Source organism: Apteryx rowi, unplaced genomic scaffold, assembly GCF_003343035.1.
Source record: "Apteryx rowi isolate R43461 unplaced genomic scaffold, aptRow1 scaffold_303, whole genome shotgun sequence".
NCBI lineage: Eukaryota > Metazoa > Chordata > Aves > Apterygiformes > Apterygidae > Apteryx > Apteryx rowi.
This window is the reverse complement of record NW_020449453.1, coordinates 148080-171431: the sequence shown is the minus strand read 5'-3', so window position 1 is coordinate 171431 and position 23352 is coordinate 148080. Positions and strand designations below refer to the sequence as shown.

The 23352-nt window shown below is 39.3% G+C and overlaps 1 protein-coding gene across 4 annotated transcripts; it reads right to left on the bottom strand.

Moving 5' to 3' along the window:
* Positions 1 to 1928: 1928 nt before the first annotated feature.
* Positions 1929 to 22843, bottom strand: HECA (hdc homolog, cell cycle regulator). 4 transcript variants are annotated; one of them, XM_026070087.1, is made up of 5 exons: positions 22759 to 22843; positions 17963 to 19003; positions 14722 to 14876; positions 11069 to 11267; positions 1929 to 1941 (listed from the first exon to the last, which is right to left on the bottom strand). In XM_026070087.1, the coding sequence occupies exons 1-4, from the start codon at positions 22835 to 22837 to the stop codon at positions 11103 to 11105; spliced, it is 1440 nt and encodes a 479-aa protein (XP_025925872.1). In that variant the 5' UTR covers positions 22838 to 22843; the 3' UTR covers positions 1929 to 1941; positions 11069 to 11102. The 4 variants fall into 4 exon arrangements, 3 of the variants coding, with proteins under 3 accessions (XP_025925872.1, XP_025925871.1, XP_025925873.1); XR_003254265.1 differs by lacking the exon at positions 1929 to 1941 and adding an exon at positions 6740 to 6989 and having other exon boundaries at positions 10155 to 11267; XM_026070086.1 differs by lacking the exon at positions 1929 to 1941 and having other exon boundaries at positions 6740 to 11267.
* Between the last annotated feature and the right edge of the window lie 509 nt (positions 22844 to 23352).

The window sequence follows — 23352 nt, the reverse complement described above, 5'->3', positions numbered from 1 at the left end:
CTTAGTGCTCTTCTTCCCAGGGAGGAGCTGGGATCCTTGCTATGCCCTGGTAAATCCCATGTCATCACTGGTACACAGCAGTGGGAGAGAGATGGTATGAACACTAGGCTGTGCACCTGCAACCTTTGCAACCTTTGCATTATAATCCCTGCTCTTGGGACCGTGTGCCTTGGACAAAACAATTCTCTTTCTGCCTCAGTTTCCTGCATGGAAAATTGGGACACTGAATTTGGTTGCTGGTTATTTTCAGTGCCAGCTTGCATATGAACATTTACTTCTCTGTAGGATTACCCACTTTGATCTAATTTAAAATACCATAAAAATGAGAAGTATAGAATAATTTATGTTGGTAAGAACCTCTAAGCAGGGCCAGTTTGAAAGGTCGCACAGGGCCTTGTACTGTCAGTTTTGAATATTTCCAAAGACAGAGATTGCACAGCATCTCTGGTACCTGTTCCCATGTACCTTCACAGTGAAGAATTTTTTCTTCTGTCTAACGAGAACCTTCTTTGGTGCAGCCTATGCCCATGGCCTGTCACCCTGCCACATGCACCACCGTCTTCTCCATAGCCTCCCATTGTTAGCTGAAGACAACAGTTTGTTCCCCCCAAGCCTTCCCACCTCCAGGCTGATTTCATGACAAGGGAACCCACAAACAGGCTGAACTGCAGGAGCGAGCGCTCACCTCCTGCTCCAGCTGCCACTACGCCAAGAGGAGCACTACCGCTCCTCATTCACCCCCCCTTCACCATGCCTTGCCATGAACTCCATCGCAGCTTAAATCCCCACTGACTTTGCCAGCATAACTGCTCATTTCCTAACCCAGCTTGATGAAAATGCATCCAGTGACTTCAGATTTAGTTATGAAAATGCTCAAACAAACTCATATCGTTTTGACCTGACTTTGCTCAGGGGATGATTACACGGGCAGTTGGGCCAGCGGAGTAGAGGAACAATCTTTGGCAAATGGGTGGGCTGGTCCAGATCAGCTGGGAATGCAAACCCATCACCCCATGCAGCTGCAGCTCAAACAGGGTGTGTGGCACACCATCACTTATCCAGACTCTAACTCTCATAAACTCAGATTCCTACACGTGATAAAGTTCTCCCAAGGATTTGACAAATCTGTCCACGTCCTTAGCAGAGCAGTAATTGTTAACAATAACATTTATACAGGTGTATGAACTTGTCCACGTATTCTGTTCCTACTTTCCAGACAAAATGTTACAAAGATTAATAAAAAGGCAGCACCACTGAGAACTTGGTTAAAGCACATGCATACATGTTGAATATAACAGGAGAAAAAAAAAACAAGCAAAAAACTTTTCTAATCCTCAAAGGTTAAGAAGCTATCAATCAGGCCTGTAAAGACTGTCTTGTCACACCAGCCTATCACTGCAAAGCCACTGTAGGAAATGTATCCTACAAGGCATCTCCCAGAGCTATTCCAACCAGCAAAGTCTGAACAATAAATGTGTGACAACTGTTCTGAAGTCAGTTGGATATACATTTTTGTTTTAAAAACTTTTATTGAAATAACTTTGCTAAAATTCGCAGCACATTATTATGCTGATGATCAGTAATTAACTAATACTTAACTACAAAGACTTGTGAGGCGCCTACCACTTGGGCCCAAAAGCCAGAGGCAAGGTAAGAAGCTATGGGTAAGTTCATGTGCTTTGTGCCCTTGCTCTATGGGCTGCAGGAGCCTCTCCGAAGTACCTTCCACTGTGCCAATGCAGTGCGTAGCCAGTGCAGTCACAGAGACTTAGGGTAGTGTGGAGGAAAGTCAGGCTTCCTCTGAGTCTCTTGCTACCACACTACAGATTTTCAGAAGTGCAGTGCAGATGTTTTTGGGTCTTGCTCATGCCTTTCCATTTCCCAGTCAATGCAGTTAAACCAATGCAAGTTCTCACATGCACATTTATCACGCCCTGACCTCTGTCAAAACAATCGGAAGAAAATGAGAGTTTGCAGAGTTACACATTACTTCTTCTGGAGATTACGCACGCCCACTTTTAAATTTGGCCCACTTTCTCTGCCTTGGCTTGCAAATCTAAGTTTCCACTAATAAACAGCTATGAGCAGAAGGGAAAGAGGATGAATAACACTCTGGCCTGGAAAGCGCAGCTGTTTAAGATATAGGTGTGTTTGCACAGACTTGGCAGCGGTGAGGTGAGCCAGACAGCAGAGCAGGTGGGCTCACACACCCTGGGAGCAGAGCAGGGCTGGGCTAGCCAGCACTCCTCCCTTGTCAGGACATTTTCATCAGAGATAGTCAGACTCTGAGCATGCCAAAACCCTCATAAATAACAAACTTCAGTAACACTGCAACAACATCACCACCCCAGAGGTGGAGATCAGCAGAGTGCAGTCATGTTCCTGAGTAAAATCTGAATAAAACATAACAACTTTACTCCTCTCTCAAGACATTCTTGCATGGAGCTCTGCCTAATACTACATGTATTGACTCATAAGGAATCCAACAACAGTAACAATGGAGAAGACAGATCAAATTAAGCCCTTCGTACTTGACAACAGTGTTCCTTCCATGCCAAATTTTATTTTGCCAGTAAATTACTAATCAAACACCTTGATTGAACCTCTCCCTGTCTTCGCTGAAATCCTAATTCCATCTTTCCCCAATCTGTTAAATGACAACACACCTCCCTCTAATCATTTGCCCTTGTACACAATCCAGAAGGGGAAGTGAAATGTTAATTCTCACATCACCTCTTTTGTTCTGCATGTTCATCCAAATGTCCTCACCTCACTTTATGAATCAGATTTCTGATTCTTTTCCTGCTCTGAAGGGAATTTGTGAGGCTAAGTCCTCATTAATATTATAATTCTTATTAATGAATAAGAATTGATTTTTAATAAGAAATCCCCCAAACACATGATTAGACTAATTTGTACAGTGTTTAGTCTCAACAACATCTGTATTCTGAACTTCTGATGTACAGGAATTAGATTGAAGCACTAGTACAAATTCCCTTCCTTTCTGCTGGAAAGCAGCTCTGCAGAGAAGGACCTGGGAGTGCTGGTGGACACCAAGTTAAGCATGAGGCAGCAATGTGCCCTTGTGGCCAAGAAGGCCGATGGGATCCTGGGGTGCATCAGGAAGAGTGTTGCCAGCAGGTCGAGGGAGGTGATYCTCCCCCTCTACTCAGCCCTGGTGAGGCCACATCTGGAGTACTGCGTCCAGTTCTGGGCTCCCCAGTACAAAAGGGATGTGGCACTACTGGAGCAAGTCCAGCAAAGGGCTACTACGATGATGAAGGGCCTGGAGCAGGTCTCCTGTGAGGAAAGGCTGCAAGAGCTGGGCCTGTTCATCCTGGAGAGAAGACCAAGGGGGGATCTTATCATGTTGTATAAGTACCTGAAGGGAGGGTGTCAAGAGGATGGGGCCAGACTCTTTTCAGTGGTGCCCAGCGACAGGACACGAGGCAACTGGCACAAACTGAAACACAGGAAATTCCATCTGAATATGAGGAAAAACTTCTTTACTGTGAGGGTGACTGAGCACTGGCACAGGTTGCCCAGAGAGGTTGTGGAGTCTCCATCCTTGGAGATATTCAAAAGCTGCCTGCTTGAGCAGGGGGCTTGGACTAGATGATCTCCACAGGTCCCTTCCAACCTCAACCATTCTGTGATTCTGTGAAATGCCCCTTGCTAGACACTTGACTTGTATGCTGAACAAATCTGGCTGCTGCACTGACTTAAGTAGTGAATTCCAGCTTGTGCAGTATTTTGCTCTTAACCATTAGATTCTCATGTCCTTCATTAATWTATGCCAAGGTCTTCAGCTGCTCCCTTTCTGCTGTCTGCTCAGCCAGCTAATCTACCACTGACTACACAGAATGGCAAGATTACCCAACAGTGAGGAAAGGCTCCCACACAGTTCAATATATTCTTTGGCAGAAAATTGAGATTAAAAGCAAGCTAAACTCAATTACTATTTGTGTAACTAGAGTATCCTGGTTACAGAGCTTGTAACCATAGTGATCATTTAAACAAAGCTTTAAGGAAAAAATTCCCTTGTTATTAAAATGTTGATCCTTGACTTTGATTCAGTTTCTTGAGCCTCCTATTGTGTGAGGTCTCAGAGGTACTGTCTGCCTGCAGGTTGTATGGATGACACAGGAAAGGAAGAGCTCAGCTCAGAGCCACTGAATATCCTCAACTAGCATTTGCGTGTCTCTCGCTAATAGAATTATGCTTTCTAAACATACAAACACAAAAGGATCAGGCTGTCATATGGGGATTCGGAGGTTTGTGAACACCATACAATTAATCTGCTAGCAGTGATGTTTCTTAGAGTAAGTCTCAAGCAATTAAATTGAGCCTACTACTTAATCACATTCCAAACAAGGTATTAGTTAGGTTGGAGCCCAACTCACTWAAAAGCTCAGACATTGATAAAAAAGAAAAAAAGACTGAATTATTTGGCAATTCCATATTGCTGTTCAAGTCTGCTTGATTTTACGGTCAGATTACCTTCTATCTCCAAAGACTCTATTCCAGAGTTATGATTCTTATATTAGTTAAGAGTCATGCAGGCATTACACAAAGGGCAGCACTGATTTGTTATTCTGTAACTCTGTCTGGATAACTGAGGAGATTTTTATTTTGAAAAGATTCTGCTGGAGCTTTTATTTTATTTTGAGATGCTTGTTAAATGAGTATGTAGCCAAGAAAATGGGACAGAGAAGCAGTAAGATGGATGTGATCTGGACACATGTTTTTCTCACATGAAAACAAGGGCGGTGCATGTTTAACAAAAGGGAGTAGCTTCAGGGTTACATTATATAAGGGAGCCAGACGTAAATTCTTGAATATATAGCACTCAAGGCATGTCCGTTAGAAAAATGAAACCTTTTCGTTCATGAGGAGGAAGGAACAAATTTCTTCTTGAAAACTTAACATGGTTTGAGTGCTACTCCTGAATGCCATCACAGCTGGTCTAGCCTTGCAAGCTTTACTCACGTGAGCATTGCATCAGGCTGTCCCTCTGGATTAATGAGCTATAGCAGCAGCTGTAATTTCTCTGCATGTCCCATTGATCTTAGTTGGACATCACTGAATGAAAAGAATACGCAGAAAACCCCAACAACTAATCCCCGTATTTAAGGCCAAAAAATACTAATGTATCAAGTCATGACAAAATGCAGCAGCTGCAGCCTTAACAGGAAACCAGGTTTCGTTTTATATGGCCATGTTTTACTAGCATCAGATTGAATAGAAGTTGTTTTGCAGAATACTGTCAGAATGGAAATCAAATGCGAATACAGCTGTGTGAAACCTGGACATGTATTTTTAGGTACACACGCCCACATACATATGCAGCTTGAATAGTTCATTCCTCTCCTCTGATACAATCAGGGATGCCTTCAGCAGGAACATGAGCCCAGGCATGCTTATAACTCAATTTGCCTTGTGCCACCCCTATTTAACTGCATACTATATCATGTAATAGCTTGAAAAGCTTTTCTTCTGTGACTCTTTCTTTCCTCCATATTCTCACAACGCTATCCAGTTTCCTTTAGCAACAGAGTAATTACCATACCAGATCAAACCTTAAGTTCTGCAGTTTAGTAGTCAATAACAGATGCCTCCCCAAAAAGTGATAAAGACTGCAGTAAGCAAGCTACGGGAACAGGCTTCCTTTCATATTAGCTCTCATCAGGTTTTCCCACCTAGACATTGGCTTAAGCCTTTAATCATGACCTAAGATCCCTTTAGCAAAATATAAATGGACATAATATGGAATCATTGCATTCACCTGTGATTACTCGATTTTTGTGGCTTATTCATATTTCCACCTCATGAACAAATCTTTACTTATTTTAAGAAGCAGCTATCTAGAGTGCTTTTCACAATTATCACAATACACAGCTCTTCAACTTAAAGGTTACCCAAACCAGCCACTGTATCTGCTTCCAAAAGTAAATATAAATAGCTGCTGTCAGCTCTTTAAAGTGTTTTTCCAACCTCCAAATCCCATCTCACCTCTCTTGAGCTGTGGCCCTCTTTCATTCATGGCAGTATTTGCTTTACCTTTTGCAAATCTGTATTGCCTTGATCATTTACATCCTTCCTGAACTTCTCTGTGGTAACATGCAAAGGCTGAAAACCCTTGCTGTAAGTGTAGGTAGAAAGGTTTGCTAAAACACATGATTAGATGACTAGTCAGACTGCAGAAAACCTTACACAGGAAGTGAAGATTTGAGGCTCCCTCTCCTGCAACTGGGTTTCAGAGATGAAGTGTTCAGTCATAACATGGGAAACCCTTTTGCCTAGCACTACTGCATTGCATTTTCCTATACAGATTCCCTTCTGATATTTCTCAGGCACCAGAGGACATGTTTCTGTTAACAGATTGAAAAAAAGTCAAGGATTTGGCACTCTGTCCTCTATTTATCCCACCCAGTACCTGACGGAGCAGTACACAAGCCTCCCTGAAACTCCTACACAGCACACTACCCTGTAGCAAGAGCATTTCAAACGTCAACCCAGAGAACCGGACCCCTGTTTTGCAAGGGGACATGTCACCCCACACACACACTTTTAGTATAGCAGTCTTCAAAATGACTACACCAAAACTTCATTTTAAATGACACTGAAAAACTGATTTCACCATGTCCTTTAATAGTTAAGATGAATAGATCTAGCTTCTCTGTAAAGAGCAGGTGTAAGAAACTAGCTGATAGAGGGTGGGGGGAAGAAGAACCCACACTATTAGCTGTCTGGTATTTATTACTTTTTTAATACAGAGAAGTCACAACAAAATATTCTCTAACAACACACGCAAATGATATCATAACCAATTATTTTAATTTCATCAACATTCATTTGCTATGTACATGTTCTTCCTTCTGCAAAAGTGCAATCCAAAAATGTCTCAATGAGAAACCTTTATGGACAAGAATATTTTTTGAGGGGTTTTCTTAACAGTGGCCTTCAACAACATGTTTTTCCTTGGTTACCTGGTACAACAAAATGAAGAGGACATGAAAATAAAGAAACTGGGTTAGATGCCTCCCTCGTAGAAATATTCCCTATTTTCCCAACTAAACTCACTTATGAATACAGTGCTCACTACTGAACAAATTAATGCAAACAGACTACAGAATAGTCTATGGGACTATAGAGCACTGTAGTTTTTAATGACTTTGCAGCATTAGATAGAACAAGAAATTCAGCCTTCCCACCTTGATAGATGTCAAATTACATATCAGCATTTAAAAGACGTCCATTGTGTTAGTTATGGTTATCAAAATTTACTTTTAAATGTCCTACTGATGGATGAATTCATTTACACATCCAAAATGTTAAGTCTATCTAAATGCAAGCCTCTCCTATGGAAAACATATTTAACTACTAGAAATAAAAGCATCTGCACATGCAACTCCTATTACTATCACCAGGAGTATCGTGCATTTAAGAAGAGTAGAATGAACCTCCAAATCCAGAGGACTGTATTCTGTTTTACAAAACATGTTTCAGGCACAATTTAATCTGACCACAGGCCAGATTAAAAAGAACACACAGCATCAGACAAATGAAAGGTAATGAAGAGCAAACTTTAGCCAAACAAGCAAAGCAAGCAGCTCCCTATCTAGACAAAACATTTCCCTTTTGATACATTTAAAAGCTCATGACTATTTCCAGTGCTCATTAAGATGAATAGCAAACAAACTGCAATCTAGTTTAACCTTTTATATTAAGGAGCCACAAGGTCCCAAAGGAGTTAACTCTGCCTTTGTACTTATGAAAAGCCCAGCTAAAACTTTTATGGACAAAGAAAGGGCCCAACTACTTGACTGGAATCTCATGGATGTTACAAAAAATACTGCATTTTGTAGTAACTTGAGACCAGTTGTCAGTATCAGCAAGAAGGAGAGAAAGCGTTCTCTACAAATTAGGGACAATTTACTTTGGAGGGAAAGTTCGAAGGAATCTTTCTGTAATTCAGCTGGTTTCCATCATGGATCATTTTTACTGTGCTACATGTGCTGCTAGCCTCCAGTTGAGAGATGTGTTTTGCAAGAAAATAGGCATTTCTTCAAGCAGTAGCTATAACTCACCTAAAAGCAGAATTAAAATGAAAAGCTGAGAACTACATTTTTTCTTAGATAGATTTGTACATAACTCTTCATCACTGTTAAGATTTTAAACATGCTTTTTCCCCCACCTTCCTAGTCTGCTTCTTGGTTTTGAATTGAAGATACTGCACAATCTTTCATATGCTTGTACTTTTAAAAACCAGCTGAATTCCTTTTCTCCACTTCCACTCTTTCTCGATGGTCATATATACACATATGGAGAGGCATCTAAGTACTTAAAGAACAGAATTATACCTAAGCTACTGTAAAAAAAGCAAATGAACAAGTATTTAGGAGAACTCCAGATCTCAATTCTTCCCTATCATGTACATTGCATGGTGACAACTGCCCATGCCAAATGTGGGAAAAAATGGCTATAGCATGCTACTGTTCTGTTGTCCATGTAGCATATGTGGGAACTGATACCCTAGACTGAAGGCATGAGTGATTAGCACTCAAGTTCAAATACCAGTTATATATGTTTCCTTTTATTTTTCTCATTACAGGAGTTTCATTTTGCTATGTGATCTAATACCGCTGGAATAGTCTTTTGTGTACCTATCATTTGTGTATCTGAACTGGCTCTCATGGTACTGGCAGGTGATGCAGCTCTAGACTTTGTTAACCATTTGAACTCCATGAGATTTTTGAAACATACCACAGAAGCTGAAGAGCTCATCTTCCCTGCATAATTAATTCAAATTATTAATTGATTGTTCTCCATAAGGAAGGTCTACACTGCACAGCTAACTAGATTTTCTCTGCTAGCCACCTCTTCTTCCAGTCCAGGTATGTGTGAGCTAGATGCCCCTCCTATGGACCAGGGTTACAGTGCCGCTTCCACTGTCCCTGGGGTTGGTGTAACTTGGTTTGCAGTAGCCCTACTAAGACAGTGTTAGAAGTTCTTTCCATAACTCACCTTAAAAAGGAAACAGGTTTTCACACAACTGTTACAAGCAGACCTGTAGGGAACCAAAAAGCCTGCACAAAAAAGCAACCAAAAAGCTTGCACAAAAAGCCAAGGATGTGCTCTAGACATAAAAACAAGTACAGAAACAGTGAGGACAGAACAAGTGAAGCGCTAGCAGTGCAGGCTATCACAGCCAGAGGCTGCTAACATCGGTGTTCAGACCAGGAGTGCATCACCAGTGTGACTGTATGAGACAGACAGTCCAGCCCTATCCAGATGTGAAAATCATTAACTTCAGTTGGCTGGCTTGTAAGGACATTACCACTCAAGTTAACAGTAACTGATTTTTGCCAATATAAGCCCTCTGTGCAGCATGAGTATTATTTGAAGAGTGGCTAATGCTAAAAGGAACGAATTCTGCAGTAAAGACAGCCAGGAAATAAAACTGTGAACTTGGCATTTTTTATGCACACAGAAACATGGATATTCAGTTCAAGTTTTATGTGCACATTAAATTCCTTAACTTAACAGAAAGCATAATTCTCAGTCCAGCACATGCAAGACCTTTTTGGCTTGCGACTTTTTTGTATTCTTTCCCAGGGTGTGCAGAGTATCAGGGCCATTTTCAAGACCATAATTTCAACAGATACATTCTTTAAGATTTTAATTTGGGAAAATCATAATTTGTTTTAAAAGAGTGTCTCACAACTTAAGAAGAAACAAAAAACAATCCCACCTCTTAAAAAGTAATAAAAACTCCACCTCCTGAGTGGACAGTAACTCCATAAATATATTATGGAGAAAAGCAAAAAAAAAAAACCCCAAAACCTCAACCGGCTTGAGAAGCCAAGTAAAAGATTAATGACCTATTTTAAAACTTTTGTTTAGGGAAGGGAGAAATCGGAACTAAGAAATAGCATTGGCAGAGTCTACAGGGCCAGCCCCTATAATACAAATTCATTGCCTAATGCACAGTCTATTATACACAGCACACAGGCATGTAGAAAGCAATTACACTAAATCTGCTTTCTTAAATAGTCTCCAAGTTTTTAAATCCTGGACTTACATAATTTTGAAAGATAAAGGTGCAGCAATTAATTGTTTTAAAAATCAATGCCAAGTTTCATACTAAGTACCTCTCAGGTCTTACAGCTCTGACGGCCCAGATCCCACTTTACGGTCCTCTTTACAAACCAGTCACACCAGTCTGCAGTAGGCAGCATAGTCTCCACCCCAGCAGACACACATGAAAACATTCCCATTTGGTTCAGCCTGTTCCTTTCACGTATCACAACAAAGTCCTAAAATATCTGTGAAGAAATACCTTTAAATAAAACATTTTAGGATCTCCAGCTTGTTTTGCTATAAACAATTGACCTGACTGCTAAAATCACAACACTGGTGGAAGCAGTACTATTGCCATATGATCCGTCAGTGAGGGTAACGCACATCAAACACACGTGGCAGGAAGACACTACGCCAGAAAAAATTCATTTCAAGATTGCATTTTCTGGCATAGATTTACATTCACTTGTCACAGTATCTTAGTTCACCCCATCCTGGGAAACCTAAAAGAAAGCCTGCTAAGATGACTAACAGTTTAGGGCCATTCCTGCTCCCATTGGAACCAATGTCGAAGACTCAGTGAATTCCAAAGTAACAGGGTGATTTCTTTCCAAGGATTTCCCATTTCCACCAAGCTAGAGGGACATCACCCTACAAAATTAACCACTTTCCAACTGGACATATTTTTATGTCCTGTATGTCTCCCCATGCCTTTGCTATAAACTGTACTATAACAATACAAAAAATAAAACCAAATCATTTTCAGCTGAAGTTTACCCCACACTCGGGATATATTCAAAGGCCATTAAATCGGCTTGCCTCCAGCCTTCACAGAGATCTTGTCAGGAGAATCCTGGTTTTAACAACATGTATATATACATATTAATATGTACACAGACAAAGAAGCTGCTCTTTCAGTTAGAAAAGAAATTAATTTCATCACAGAATGAATCCTATAAAAAGATATGTAATAAAGTTGAGATACCCATAAAATAGCTATTACTAAAGCAAAGCTTTCGTCAATAAGCCTCCAGAACTTTAAACGAAGAGAATGGCTTCACAAAGTGGTAGTCTAGATTTCCACAGTGTGGACACTGCTGGACGTTGCTGTATTCAGAGAAATACTGCATGCCAATCCGTACATCTATTACTGGCTTCCCACAGTGTTTACAGTTCAGTCGAGCCTGTAAAAAGTAAAAAACACTTTTGAAATAACAAATTTTGCTTCCATTCCCCATTACAGAAAAAGAGAACGTCACACACAGACCCTTCCTCTGGTCCTGTAACAGGTTAAGTCAGGAGATTGGCAGTACTGGGATCTGCTGGTGAGGGTGTTACTTACCCGGGCTGTAACTTACTCACAGGCTTACTCCCAACTAAAAGAATGTTTCATGCAGCCTCCCTGGAAGCTTTTTGCAAGCTTGGTGGAAATCAGTAGGTAGTTGGCTATGCTGACATTAAACTTTTCTCGAGTTACTCTTTTAAGCAACCCCTCTTCAAAAGTGCTTGAAGTCCCAGAGTTCAGATATCCAGTTTTAAGATTAATTTTCCAAAATAATTTAGAATCCTAATTTAACTAAACATTTGACATTGCATGCTTTTCAGCTCAGTTCAGAGGAAGAAGACTGCTGAACCTTGCCAGAGACAGCAAGATGTTTGTTTTTCCCTTTGCAGCGAGCCAGCAAGCTGGGTAAAGTGCAGCTACACACAACTTTCTGTAAAAGAGGCCATGCAGCAGGGTACTCCAACTGGATGGAGCACATCCCAGTGAGCTGTTTTGGCCATGATGAATTCCTGCTACTTATGCTAGGCAACATTTGAAGACAATTAGCTAGATTTTAGCATTGAGTCCACTAATTAAGTTTTTATAAGTTAATAACTTTCTAGTAAGTACCCTAAAAAATACACAGTCTGGGAATCATTACAGCTGAGGTTATGTACCAGACTTCAGCAGAAATCCTAAGAATGTTTGTCACATGAAATAACACTTAGTATGCCTCCAAATTCTGGAGCTAAGTTATATGGCAGGAGGTACAGAATTTCAAAGTTTATAAGTGCATATGATTGTTTTAAGTTGATTAATCTCTAAACCAATTCCTCAAGTCCTTAGCATAAATAGTGCTGTCTCAATAAACCATAAATGAAGCCCTGAAGCAAAGAGAAATTTTACATTTGTGCCATGCAATTCCCACTGTGCAGCTGTTTCATTTTATGTTTGAATATGATCTTTCTGTGCAATATTTAAGCATTTTAATCTTTTGGTTTAACAAATGTATAGCTTGCTCTATTTTATCAGCATGGCATGGTATTGTATCACTTTAAGTATTTATTTAAACATTTACAATACATATAAGGTTATATAAACTAAACATCATTTAAAGCATACAAATTATTCTGCAAAATCCAACTGAAACAGAACCAACACTAACTGGGCAGATATGAGAAACAATTAAAGGATAAAAGTAAGGACAGACACAGCTATTAACAGTAGTGACAAACAAAAATCAAGTCTTGAGAAGGGATCTGGCTGTAGAAAACAGGGGCATTTGACATAAAGAAAGCAAAATGCAGTGTGAAAGCACAGCAGGCAGTTTGAAATACTCAAGAGAAGCAGCAGAGATTTGAGACCATAAGGGAGCTCAAGCGTAAAGACAGCAAATGAGCAGCCAGGGTCTGAGCTGTACGATACCTTGACCTCACGGCCCAACATGCTAATGAAAGCTTCAGCTCTTCAGTGAAAAGAACAAAATGRTTTTCTATGGCAACACTGATTTAATGAATTCGCTTGTGGGGAAGGGAGGGGAGGGAAGAAATTACTAAAGTACTATCACTGTTGAGACAACACTCACAAACAAACTAACCAAAAAATCCTCAACCATCTGCCTTGCTTGAACAGCAGAAATTCTAAGAAATACAATCTAACGGGATGCAGATTTGCATGATTTTCTTGAAAAAGTGGCATTTTTCCCCTTGCTACTGTCCAGCACATCTGCCAGCTACTAGCAACCTTTCTGACAGTGGCTGTAGTTCAATTATACTATATGCATATTTGTGAAGTACAATTAAATATTTTGAAATAAAGTGTGAAATCATTCAAAACAGAAATTAGCAAGGCAATTTGGAGATAAATTATATAGCATAGTTTAATGTCATCCCTCTGTGTGCACAGAATCATCTGTAACAATCATGATGAAACAAAAATGCATATTATCCAGCAATCAGAGTCACTGAAGATAATGATTTTGTATTCAGTTCTATTACCTACCATGTACTGTCACACTGTCCATTAATCATATAATTAAGGCTCTTGTACAATGAGACCTTAATTCTTGTCTTGTATATTCAAAAGAAGCAATTCAGATTTAAATTTCCTGGCTTTTACAAAGCTAGTAAGTCAGCCTCACTGTTGTATCTTTCAAAGTTCCTATTTTAAAAAAAAGTTACGATCTCAAGATGCACAAAATTTGGAGATAACATTTCTGTCTGTAGCTATAATTGTTATCAACTGTCATTTTATCCAGCAGCACCAACTCTGTTTCTCTTGTGAACAACACATTTTGGTAAGTATGTTAAATTTAAAATTAAATTGCATTTTGCATTTTGACAAGACTATCTTTTAGGTTGCTCTTGCACTGCTATATCTACAAGGGCAGGGACTGTCTTCTTTTGAAGGCTTACTCAGAACGAAGATTACTGGCACCTAGCAGTAGCRGTAAATGAAGAGACTGCAAAGCTTTATAGAAAGCATGCACAAGATCATGAAGTGATCACGCTCTGAATGAATGAATACACATTTGTGAGGCACCTAAGGCAGCAGTTAACAAAACCTATGTATCTGAAGGCAACAGCCCACTCCTGAACAGCCAGAATGGACCACTGACCCATTCCCATAATAATGGCACCTTAGTGCTTTTTCCATAGCTATTTACCATGGGTTACTTCTACAACAAAACACCCCTTGGTGGATCACCTGGAAAACTCTCTTGGATGCTGACGCCTCAGGCATGTGTCTACTCTGGAGTAGCCTGAGGCTTTGGATTTTCCTCGCCCAGAGTATAAATTAGGCAGTCATGACATGAAAACTAAGCTTATTCAGGCTATGACATAGTACCATCATCACAGTCAGGGCAAAGATTAAGGAGAAACAGGTAATTTCCAAGCGCAGACTCTTTAGGCTTTCCATTCCCTGGCTTTTTTGCTGCAAGTATCTCATGATAAAACACAATTTGAGCAACTAAGAGAGGCTTGAATGCATGTAACAGCTGCTAAAAGTGTGCACTTGTCATTAAAATACTACTAGAATTACTTGTGATGCCAAAGATATTTGGTAGCGATCATCCCAAGCACCACCAGATTTAACTGTGAATACATTTGAAGCAACTTTATTTAAAAAACTACACATTAACCACTGGCTACTACATTAGTTTTTGTCCAACTATAGGTCTTTGTGCTTCATAAATTAAGACAAAGGGACAGTGACTCAGCCAGACTGCTTGTACTGCACTGGATTGCATCTATAGGTATAGGCTGAACAAGAAGGATGAAGGAAGGGAAAGGAGAACAGAAATACAAACCTTTGCTTTATTTACCATTAGTTTGAATTTCACCTTATGAATCTTATTTATGCACAATACTAACCTGACAACAGGGAGATGCTGCCAGAATATCATAGGTATACATAGTTCCCAGCTGATGCCAGCTTCCATCCCATCGGGACTTGCACTTAATGCAGATAATTTTGTGAACCCCTTCTAAGCAGTCTACACAAACAGCATAGAGATGCATAAGCCTTCCTGTGGACAGGAAACACATTTCTTAAGGAAACTGTAACAGAAGATTAAAACAGACATTTCCTGCAATGGATTATTTGCCCTTCAGTGTGATACAAATCACACCTTAATAATAACTTTTTTTTTAAAAGGGTGAATGATAAAGTAAATAAATTTTTCTCTGTGGAAAATACACATGGCTTGACTGAAGCTATTTTCCATGGATGAAAAACTCAGGAATTACAGATCAACCTTCCCCCCTCCCATTTGCTGGTAGACCTTAGCAAAATATTTTATAAAAGGAGTTGGTTGTGCTATATGATCAGTTGTCAGGTTAAGCTATATGATCCTCCACAATTCTTCCAACCACAAGATTGCGCCCTACCTTCATCCCCACCTCAGAGAAGATGTGGAGAAGTGTTGAAGCTTATTAGCAAACTGGGTACAGATTCATGCAACATCTTGCCAAAATCTTCCAGCAAAGAGGGAAATAAGGACCTAATATTCCTTACGGAAGAAAGCAAGAGATAGAAGAGCAATTTTCTTTCATGTAATTTTTCCTGACCACTCATTTCTGGTGAGTATATTTTAGAACATTAGATATGTATGTACGCACACGTGTGTGTGTGTGTGTATATATATTACAAATGTTATATATACACATATTTTAACATGCCATACAAGAACATGGATCTATTGAACTCTATCATGAACTTAACTTCTATACACAAGATGACTTTCAAAAGATGAGTTATATTGACTTCCATAAAAATCAAACAGTTCAGACTTCAAAATGAAATATTTTATCTACATAAGTGCTAATAAACTTAACAATGTAAAATCCAAGATGCAAATTTCACACAAAACAAAAGGCCATACACAAATTACAAAGATCTGGCATCTAGATTAGGCCTGATTTTTGCACTGCTATACAAAAAGTTAAGAAGTAATGCAGTTACAAATCAGCTACAAAACAGGGCTCTATATTATGAATGTTTATTTTGGATTGCAATTTGTGCTCTTGAGCATTAAAGTGTTAGACACATCACAATTTGTTATTTCAAGAACATACACATCTTGTAGCTTTTCTGGATATAAGGGAATAAAATATTAAAAATTTATGATTAGACCACCAGACATTTTAACACTGCTGGTTTGTTTTTCAATTTGTTTTTTTTAAGCCAGCTATTTTAGAAAAATTAGAAGAAAAACAAGATTCTTCCTGAAGTATATATACAAAATAAACTTGTAGCTATGAACTGACAAAATTGAGTTATTCCACATTAAAGTGTTCAACTCTAGAAAATGTGATATGATGAGACTGAAGTGCAAATATATTAAGCTCTGCTTCTTAAGTGAACACTTGAGATTGGAGATTTTCAAATAATTCCACTCCACTGAAGCTTTTTGTTGTGTATCAAGATAAATAATTTTCCTGAGCTGAAGTTACACATTGCTCTTGCATATTAAAATACTGCATTCCCTCACTGCTTAATTTTGAGTTTCCTTGTTGTAGAGCAAACCAAACACCAGGTATCTTAAACATGCCTGAAACAAAAGAAAAGTTATTTTCTTTACTAAGAGAAAACAGCACCCTGGAACGGCACCTTGCAGCTTAACTTCATTGCAAAACGTACTGATAATAAACCATTTCACTCAGGTCAAGGAGGTAAGAATTCTAACAATTAACTATTCACAACATTTTGTCTGAGCACGCTCGCAGATATATCATCCAATGGGTAAGAAGCAATTAATTTAAAAAAAAATCATTCTGCAGTTTCATTCTTAGTGCTAAAAGTTAACAAGTGACAGAGTTTCACTATTACTAAAGCAGCTATYAGTACTGATAAAATCACAAGCACATTGTGCATGCCTCCCAGCAAAAGCAAATAAGCATTATCTCACATACATACATCGTTTATCCTACAGACTTTTTAGCTCAGATGTTTTTTGCCTATCGCTTCTTCTCTTTAAAGTACATTAGGCAAGACAGAAACAATATTGTTAGCATGAATACAGTTTAGTGACTTAGTGCACAGTGATTTAAGGAAGAAAAAAAATACAAAGTTTGCTAAACAAAGGAATGTTACATAACACGTATTATGACCATGCATGGGATATAACAAATTTTATTGAAAGGAGGAAAAGCTTGCATGTTAAAATACCTGTCATTAATGCCTTCCCATTACACTTTTTAACATATAATTGTATGTTTGTGTAAACCAAACTACTAATATTCTCTCTGACTTATTTTAGCCACACAAACTGCAGATAGACTGCAGGACATGTGTTTTGCAGTGTACCACAGTGCTCTTGTGCCTTGGTCATTTAGGTTGGGAAAAATCTTTCAGAAAGAGCTGCAGCTCATCCTAGCCCACAATTATTTGTTTCTCCAGGAGAAGAAAAATAATACGTCTTGATCTCAACCCAGCATGGAGCAGGAACATGATCAGGGTGCACTCTGAACAGGCAAGAACTTGGAAACAAGTCTAGATCCCCCACTATACCGTTGCTACTTCATCCCACCACAACAAACATTTATTTTACTATGTCCAATTGGTCTAGACCACAAAAATAGTCTTTGTTAGGCTTGTGTTAATATAGGCCAGACTATTGCCCTTGCCATATAAAAAAATACTGTTTGCACTAAAACAAAACTGATATTCACTGATCTAACAAAAGATGAGAGGCATGACTGACTTGTGGTACAAACAGAACTTTCATCCATGCTGCAGCACAGCATGTTTAAATTTTAAAGGATGATGTATGTCTTGGACTAAAACTCACAACATGTAACTCAGTACACATACACTGCAGAACAGAGTGGCAGAAAAAGCTTCCTATGGTCTATCTATAACCCAGATGAGAAATCCCTTAGCTGTAAGACTAAACACAAGGCATGGATCTTTCTACACAGCATTTGCTTTTTATAATTCCTTCCTAAGCATTTCGATCTGATCTGGATGATAATTTGGACGTGACATCAGGCTTCACAGAATTGCTTAGTAAATGCAGAATCAGGATGCAAATCTAAAATGGGATGGGAGGGGAGCACAAAGAGCAGTTCCGTTGTTTAGTGAGACCTAGCATGACTGACAGACAACCTGTACCTTGAAGGTGACAGGGAACATCATATTCAATTTCATCGTGTCTTGATGGGCTAAGGAACAGCGTTCCATCCACCAGCGGAAACTGTTCAAACACTGGCAGTGCCCTGTGGCATAGTGCRCAGTTTACAACGTTCCTGTGGCTGGCACTAAGAGCAGCAAGAATAAACTTCCGAAGGTCCTCCCCTTGACCCACTTGGGCATCATCTTCCATCCGCACATGGAAAGTATTCAATTTATGCCTGGGTATATGAGTAAGAAGCTCAGATAGATCAAGCCTTCTCAAAAACTGCACGGGGGCATCAAAGTGTCCTGACCGATGTGCTTGCAAACCAGCTGCCCCATAATCAAAATGTGCATTCCTGAACATGCCCCCACCAGCCATGTTCTTCTTATGAGGTTCCAGGTGGATAGCATTCTTTAAAAATTCTCCTAAGTATCGTGAAGAACGAGGGCCGCTGAAATGAGTGGGGGCAAGAATAGAGTAGCCAGTTGGTGGGGACTGGCCGGGAGAGACACATGGAGAACGAACGGCATAGCCCCCACTAATGACACCCTTCTCTTGGGAGTTCTGTCTGTCCATCGAATGCCTTCGCTGGATGTCATGACTTAAACCTTTCTGTGGCTTGTTGGCTGGCCTGCCCTTTTTGGYTTCTTCTGCTGACTCTGCCATAGACCTTCCCGTGCTCTTCTCCAACACTGATTTTTTCTTCTTGTCATCTTGCATTCGTTTCACCTGGTACCAGTCAGTGTCTTTCTTTAAATGACCCTGCCCACATCGACAGGAACAAAAGCGAAAAGCGAGATCGTATCCCTTCTTTGTCCACATGTTTTGGCGACACTGCTTTTCATTCCAACTCCTTGCTCTGCCAATGCAATTAAACTGGACAAGAATGCTGCTTTCCCACTCATAAAAGCACTGAAGGTGCATCCAGGTGCTGTATGGACAATGCTCATTGTTGCATATAACCTTCTGGTAGTCATCCTTCTCAAGGTCGACTGGCCTTCCAAAGCTACAGATCAGTGGAGTAGCACAAGGGGCTTCTGTGGAACATAAAACAGATACATTAGTAACTTAAAATTATTTGTGGCTTGCTGATTGCAATGTTTGTTTAAAGGCTGTGTTAAAAACAAGTGCAAGCTCTTACTCATGACCTGTATTATCAAAGTGCCCACAAGCACCAGCTCTGGGTCAGAATAAAAAACAGTCTTTGCTAAAACAAGTTAAGTACATGAAAGGAAATACAGAAATGACAGAAGAAGGAAACAAAATGATTATGCAGTCAGTTTGATAATCAAAACACCTCAGCAGCATTAACCATCCTCAAGGGTTTGTCAATACCATTACAAAGGCAAGCGTTAAGAAGTAATGGGGAAGGGCAACATGGGGAGAATACACAGAGATGCTTGTTTGAAAAACAAGTAGGCAATACAGGCTGGCTTTGCAAGCATAAGGAGAGGCAGGAATCGATCTTTTCTTTGCAACTGAGCAAGAAACAATAGGTAGGGAGAGGAACAGGAAGTGGAGGACTTTGGAAAGCAAGATTTTATGTTTTTTACACAGAAAGGAGGACCTTCATTACACTGCTCAGGCAAATAAGGAATATACTACCATTACTGACAAACTTGATAGTTAAATTTCACAAACCAAGTAGTTCTGCAATGCAGATAGGTTAAAAAAACAAATGCCACATAGTATTTTATCAGCAAAGCAGCAGCCTTTGCTATATCCTTGAGCAAAGAACAGTCCATTTCAGTTCCCTCCCTGTAACAATATCATCTTCTACACAAAAATGTCCTGCATTTATGATCACTGACATTTTCCCCTCCCTCACCTAAATACCACAGACAACCTACTGCTCCAATTTCTGGCTGCAGAATTTCAGCCGAAAGGGAACAGAAAGGACAGAAATTTTTCATTTGGAGTTTCTACTGGTTCTGAACAGAGTCTAATTATGATGTTTAAGACGCTTAGTCAAACATTACAAATAAGTCTTCTGATTTCTTTCTCTGTATTTCTGACTTCCTACTTCCTCCATTTCGAAGAAAAAAATGTTCCAATAAGGGCTGGCAGGCTGCCTTTTTTTCCTCTGTGTTACTGCATTCAAATAGCAGCACACTTCTTTGGGGGTTTTCCTGGTCAAGTGCTGCCTCATACAGTGTGTGAAAGAGAGCAAATGGCTCTCTGGAATTCCAGAGTCTCTCAACCAGAGAGCTCCAGGATTTGCAACAGAGATACACTGAGCCTAATGAAGACAAACTGTTCTCCATTCCGTTTTTTTTCCTTAGGACTTCAAATTTCTGTCTGATAAACAGGAAAAAAAGCTTGGTTGCATTGTTATTAGTCCAGTTACTATCACTGTTAACATGAATAATACAACTTAATTTGCACTGGGATGATAGGTTTTAAGCTGTTACATTCATTTTACAGGCTTTCAGTAACGGATACGCTACCCGTAATCACCTGTCATACAACAGCAATACACAAAAAGGACGTTTTTAAGAACACCAGATCTTTGATAAGCCAGTGTTTTTGCCCCTTTCCTTCAACTTCCTGCTAAAAAGCTATAAACAAACAAAAAAACACCAAGTTAACCTAAAGTCAAGATCATGGCAGCTCTGAAGACCTTTTTTATCCAGAATACAGGGGCACAAAGAGTACAAGAAAGTCTTCTCAAGTCATTCACCATAATTTGCTACATCCTTCATCTGATTTGTCTGCCTCTGTTCTTAATGCCAGAAATGGCACAGTTTCAAGGAGAATTTCCTGCAATACCTTTCCTTCTGGGACTGGACTATAAACTGCTATAAACATACACTCCCAAGAACATTCTCTTAAAGCAAAAAAAAGCTTATTTAATAAATCAAAATATGGGCTTGTTTATAAACATTAGACATAAAAAGCAAAAGAAGACAAGTCACCAAATTGGAAAAGATAGTATTAGATGACAGAAGTATTCCCTCAGGACTCTTAGAAATTTCCTTCAACGTATGTCAGATATATATTCTTACTAGCTGTCTTAGACATCTGAAAAGCCCACTAAGAATGTGCAGTTTTTGAGATGTCTTTGAGAAGCATGAATTTTATTGGCTGCCGGTGACTAATTTTTCTTCCACATTGCTACAATGTCCTACTGAGTATAGTATCATTGACTAAGAGCAAAAGTGAATGATAACTTACCTGTTCTGACCCCAAATCTGTCAGTCTCCCACTCCCCATAGTTCTCCCGTCCATTCCCGTCCCCAGACCATCACTTTGATTCAAACCGCACTATGTCACACCAAGGGACTTAGCGCAGAATTTCTCCTCAGTCATTCTTTTAACATATTTAGGGTCTGAAAGTATAGCTTGCAATTATACCATCTTATGCGATTTATCTCAGAGGAGACAATTAAATTAAAAGTATGAAAAACAAATCATCACAAGTCAGATGTGGAGCAAGATATAAGAAGTACTACTATGAAGAGTTCTCATTTATGCATTTCCTGTATTTATCTACTTTGATACATATTCCTTTCCACAACTGCCATGAGGCAGAAAGAAAGAACATAGCAGAAGTCCAGTTATGCTCATCCCATGTCCCGGAGCGTAAGCATTCTAACAGTTGTATGTATAATTATAACTGACAGCCCAGAAAGTTAATATACAGACAGGTCTAGAGATCTCCCACTTTAGAATAAGGATTTTACACTTGTTCATCCATACTGGTATAGTTAACTGACTGAAAAAAGAAAAACATTTCCTTGACTAGCTTTTGAATATAGTCCTGTTTCTTGGGTGCAAAAAATAAACAACCTGTAAACCCCTGAGAAGTATACTGCCTCTTCTTTGAACAAAAAAAATGAGATTAATAAAGTAAGTGGCTGAAATATAGAAAAAAAGCAGCCCATGCTTTCCACAGAATGCTTCTGCAATTATTTGTTTATAACCATGTTCTGCATGCCTAGAAACTATTTTAAAGGTGGCTTTGAACAGATTTTTTTCCCTTTTCACTGTTTCATCAACAGAAGGACTGTGAAATGTGATCTTCCCTCACTTTTCCTCAACAACTTACTTATGCAAAGATAAACCTAAAGAACTTCCCAAATAACATAACAATGAGCAACAAAAAGCTTCAGGTTTTGGACGCTTATGTCTTTTTTGACATGTAAGTTAATCAGATGGTAACAAAAGTTTTCAGGCATTTTCTCATCTGATCTTCTATCTACTCAGCATAAATTGGCTGGTCATGATGATTACGTAATCATCAGAGCAAAAGCACAAACAAAACAGCTGGAAGAAAATAATGCAGCAAACAAGAACATCCCTACACACAAAGGCCCCACTGAATTGTTACATAGCAGCACTGAGGTTATTCTAAAAAACAACATTAGTAACAGGAGAAGCTGTTCCTTACTAACCTCTCCGGGGAACTCTCCTGAAATTTCACTACTGTCAGTGCAGTAGCACAGGAAATACTCGGAATCTAACGTGCGGCCTAGCTGTGCTCTCACAGGAGGATTAGATGACATGCCAGTCAAGGCACCTGCATGTTTTTCTTGTTGTTTCACTGGTACAAATTTGCTATTATGAAGTCTGCTGATTTTGAGAAAGCCTTGATAAAAATGCTGCAATATTTCCACAACAAAATCTGAAGAGCCAATTGCAGCTAATGAAAGTTGTTTCACTATTGAGCCCTACCACTTCTGTAGTAACGCAGTATTTAAGCAAGCAAAAAACTCCACTACYTGAAAAGCATATAGAAATGATCAAACCAATGTTCAGTTCCAATTAATATTTCAAGTTTCACCAGATCTACCTGTGCAAAACAGACTGTTCAGTACTGAACATCCCTTGCAAACTTCTCTCCATTCATGTCTCCTGCCAAACATAATCATGCCACACGTTCCTACATAAAGAATAAATGAGAAACACATGAGAAAGCAATTTTTAAGTGAAATTTTTCCCATTCACAGCAACTGACATATCTTAGAAGCAAAAGAGCCAGCATTCAGGTCACTTAGTACTAGAGCCACACCAGCAAATGTGAAGAGCTCTTCCCATCAATTCACATCCTTGAAAGTGCTCTCAATTATTTAATCATCATTTTATATGTAAGACAAAGCACTTATTACAGAATTACAAAACTTAAAAAAACCTTGTTATTAAGCCCCTTTATTTCCCAATAATTAGAAATGCTTTTTCAGATTTTTCTTCAAGGAGTCAGGGATGAAATCATCATATTGGATTTTATGATAACAGTACAATGACTACTGTCAAGACAGACTGACAATAAGGGGGAGTAAACTGACTTTCACATGGCTCAAATTGCCTATCCACACCTGTAGTCAGAAGCTGGTTTGACATCTAACTACAATCTGATTCCAGGGAGCTAATGCCTCCACAAAGCTCT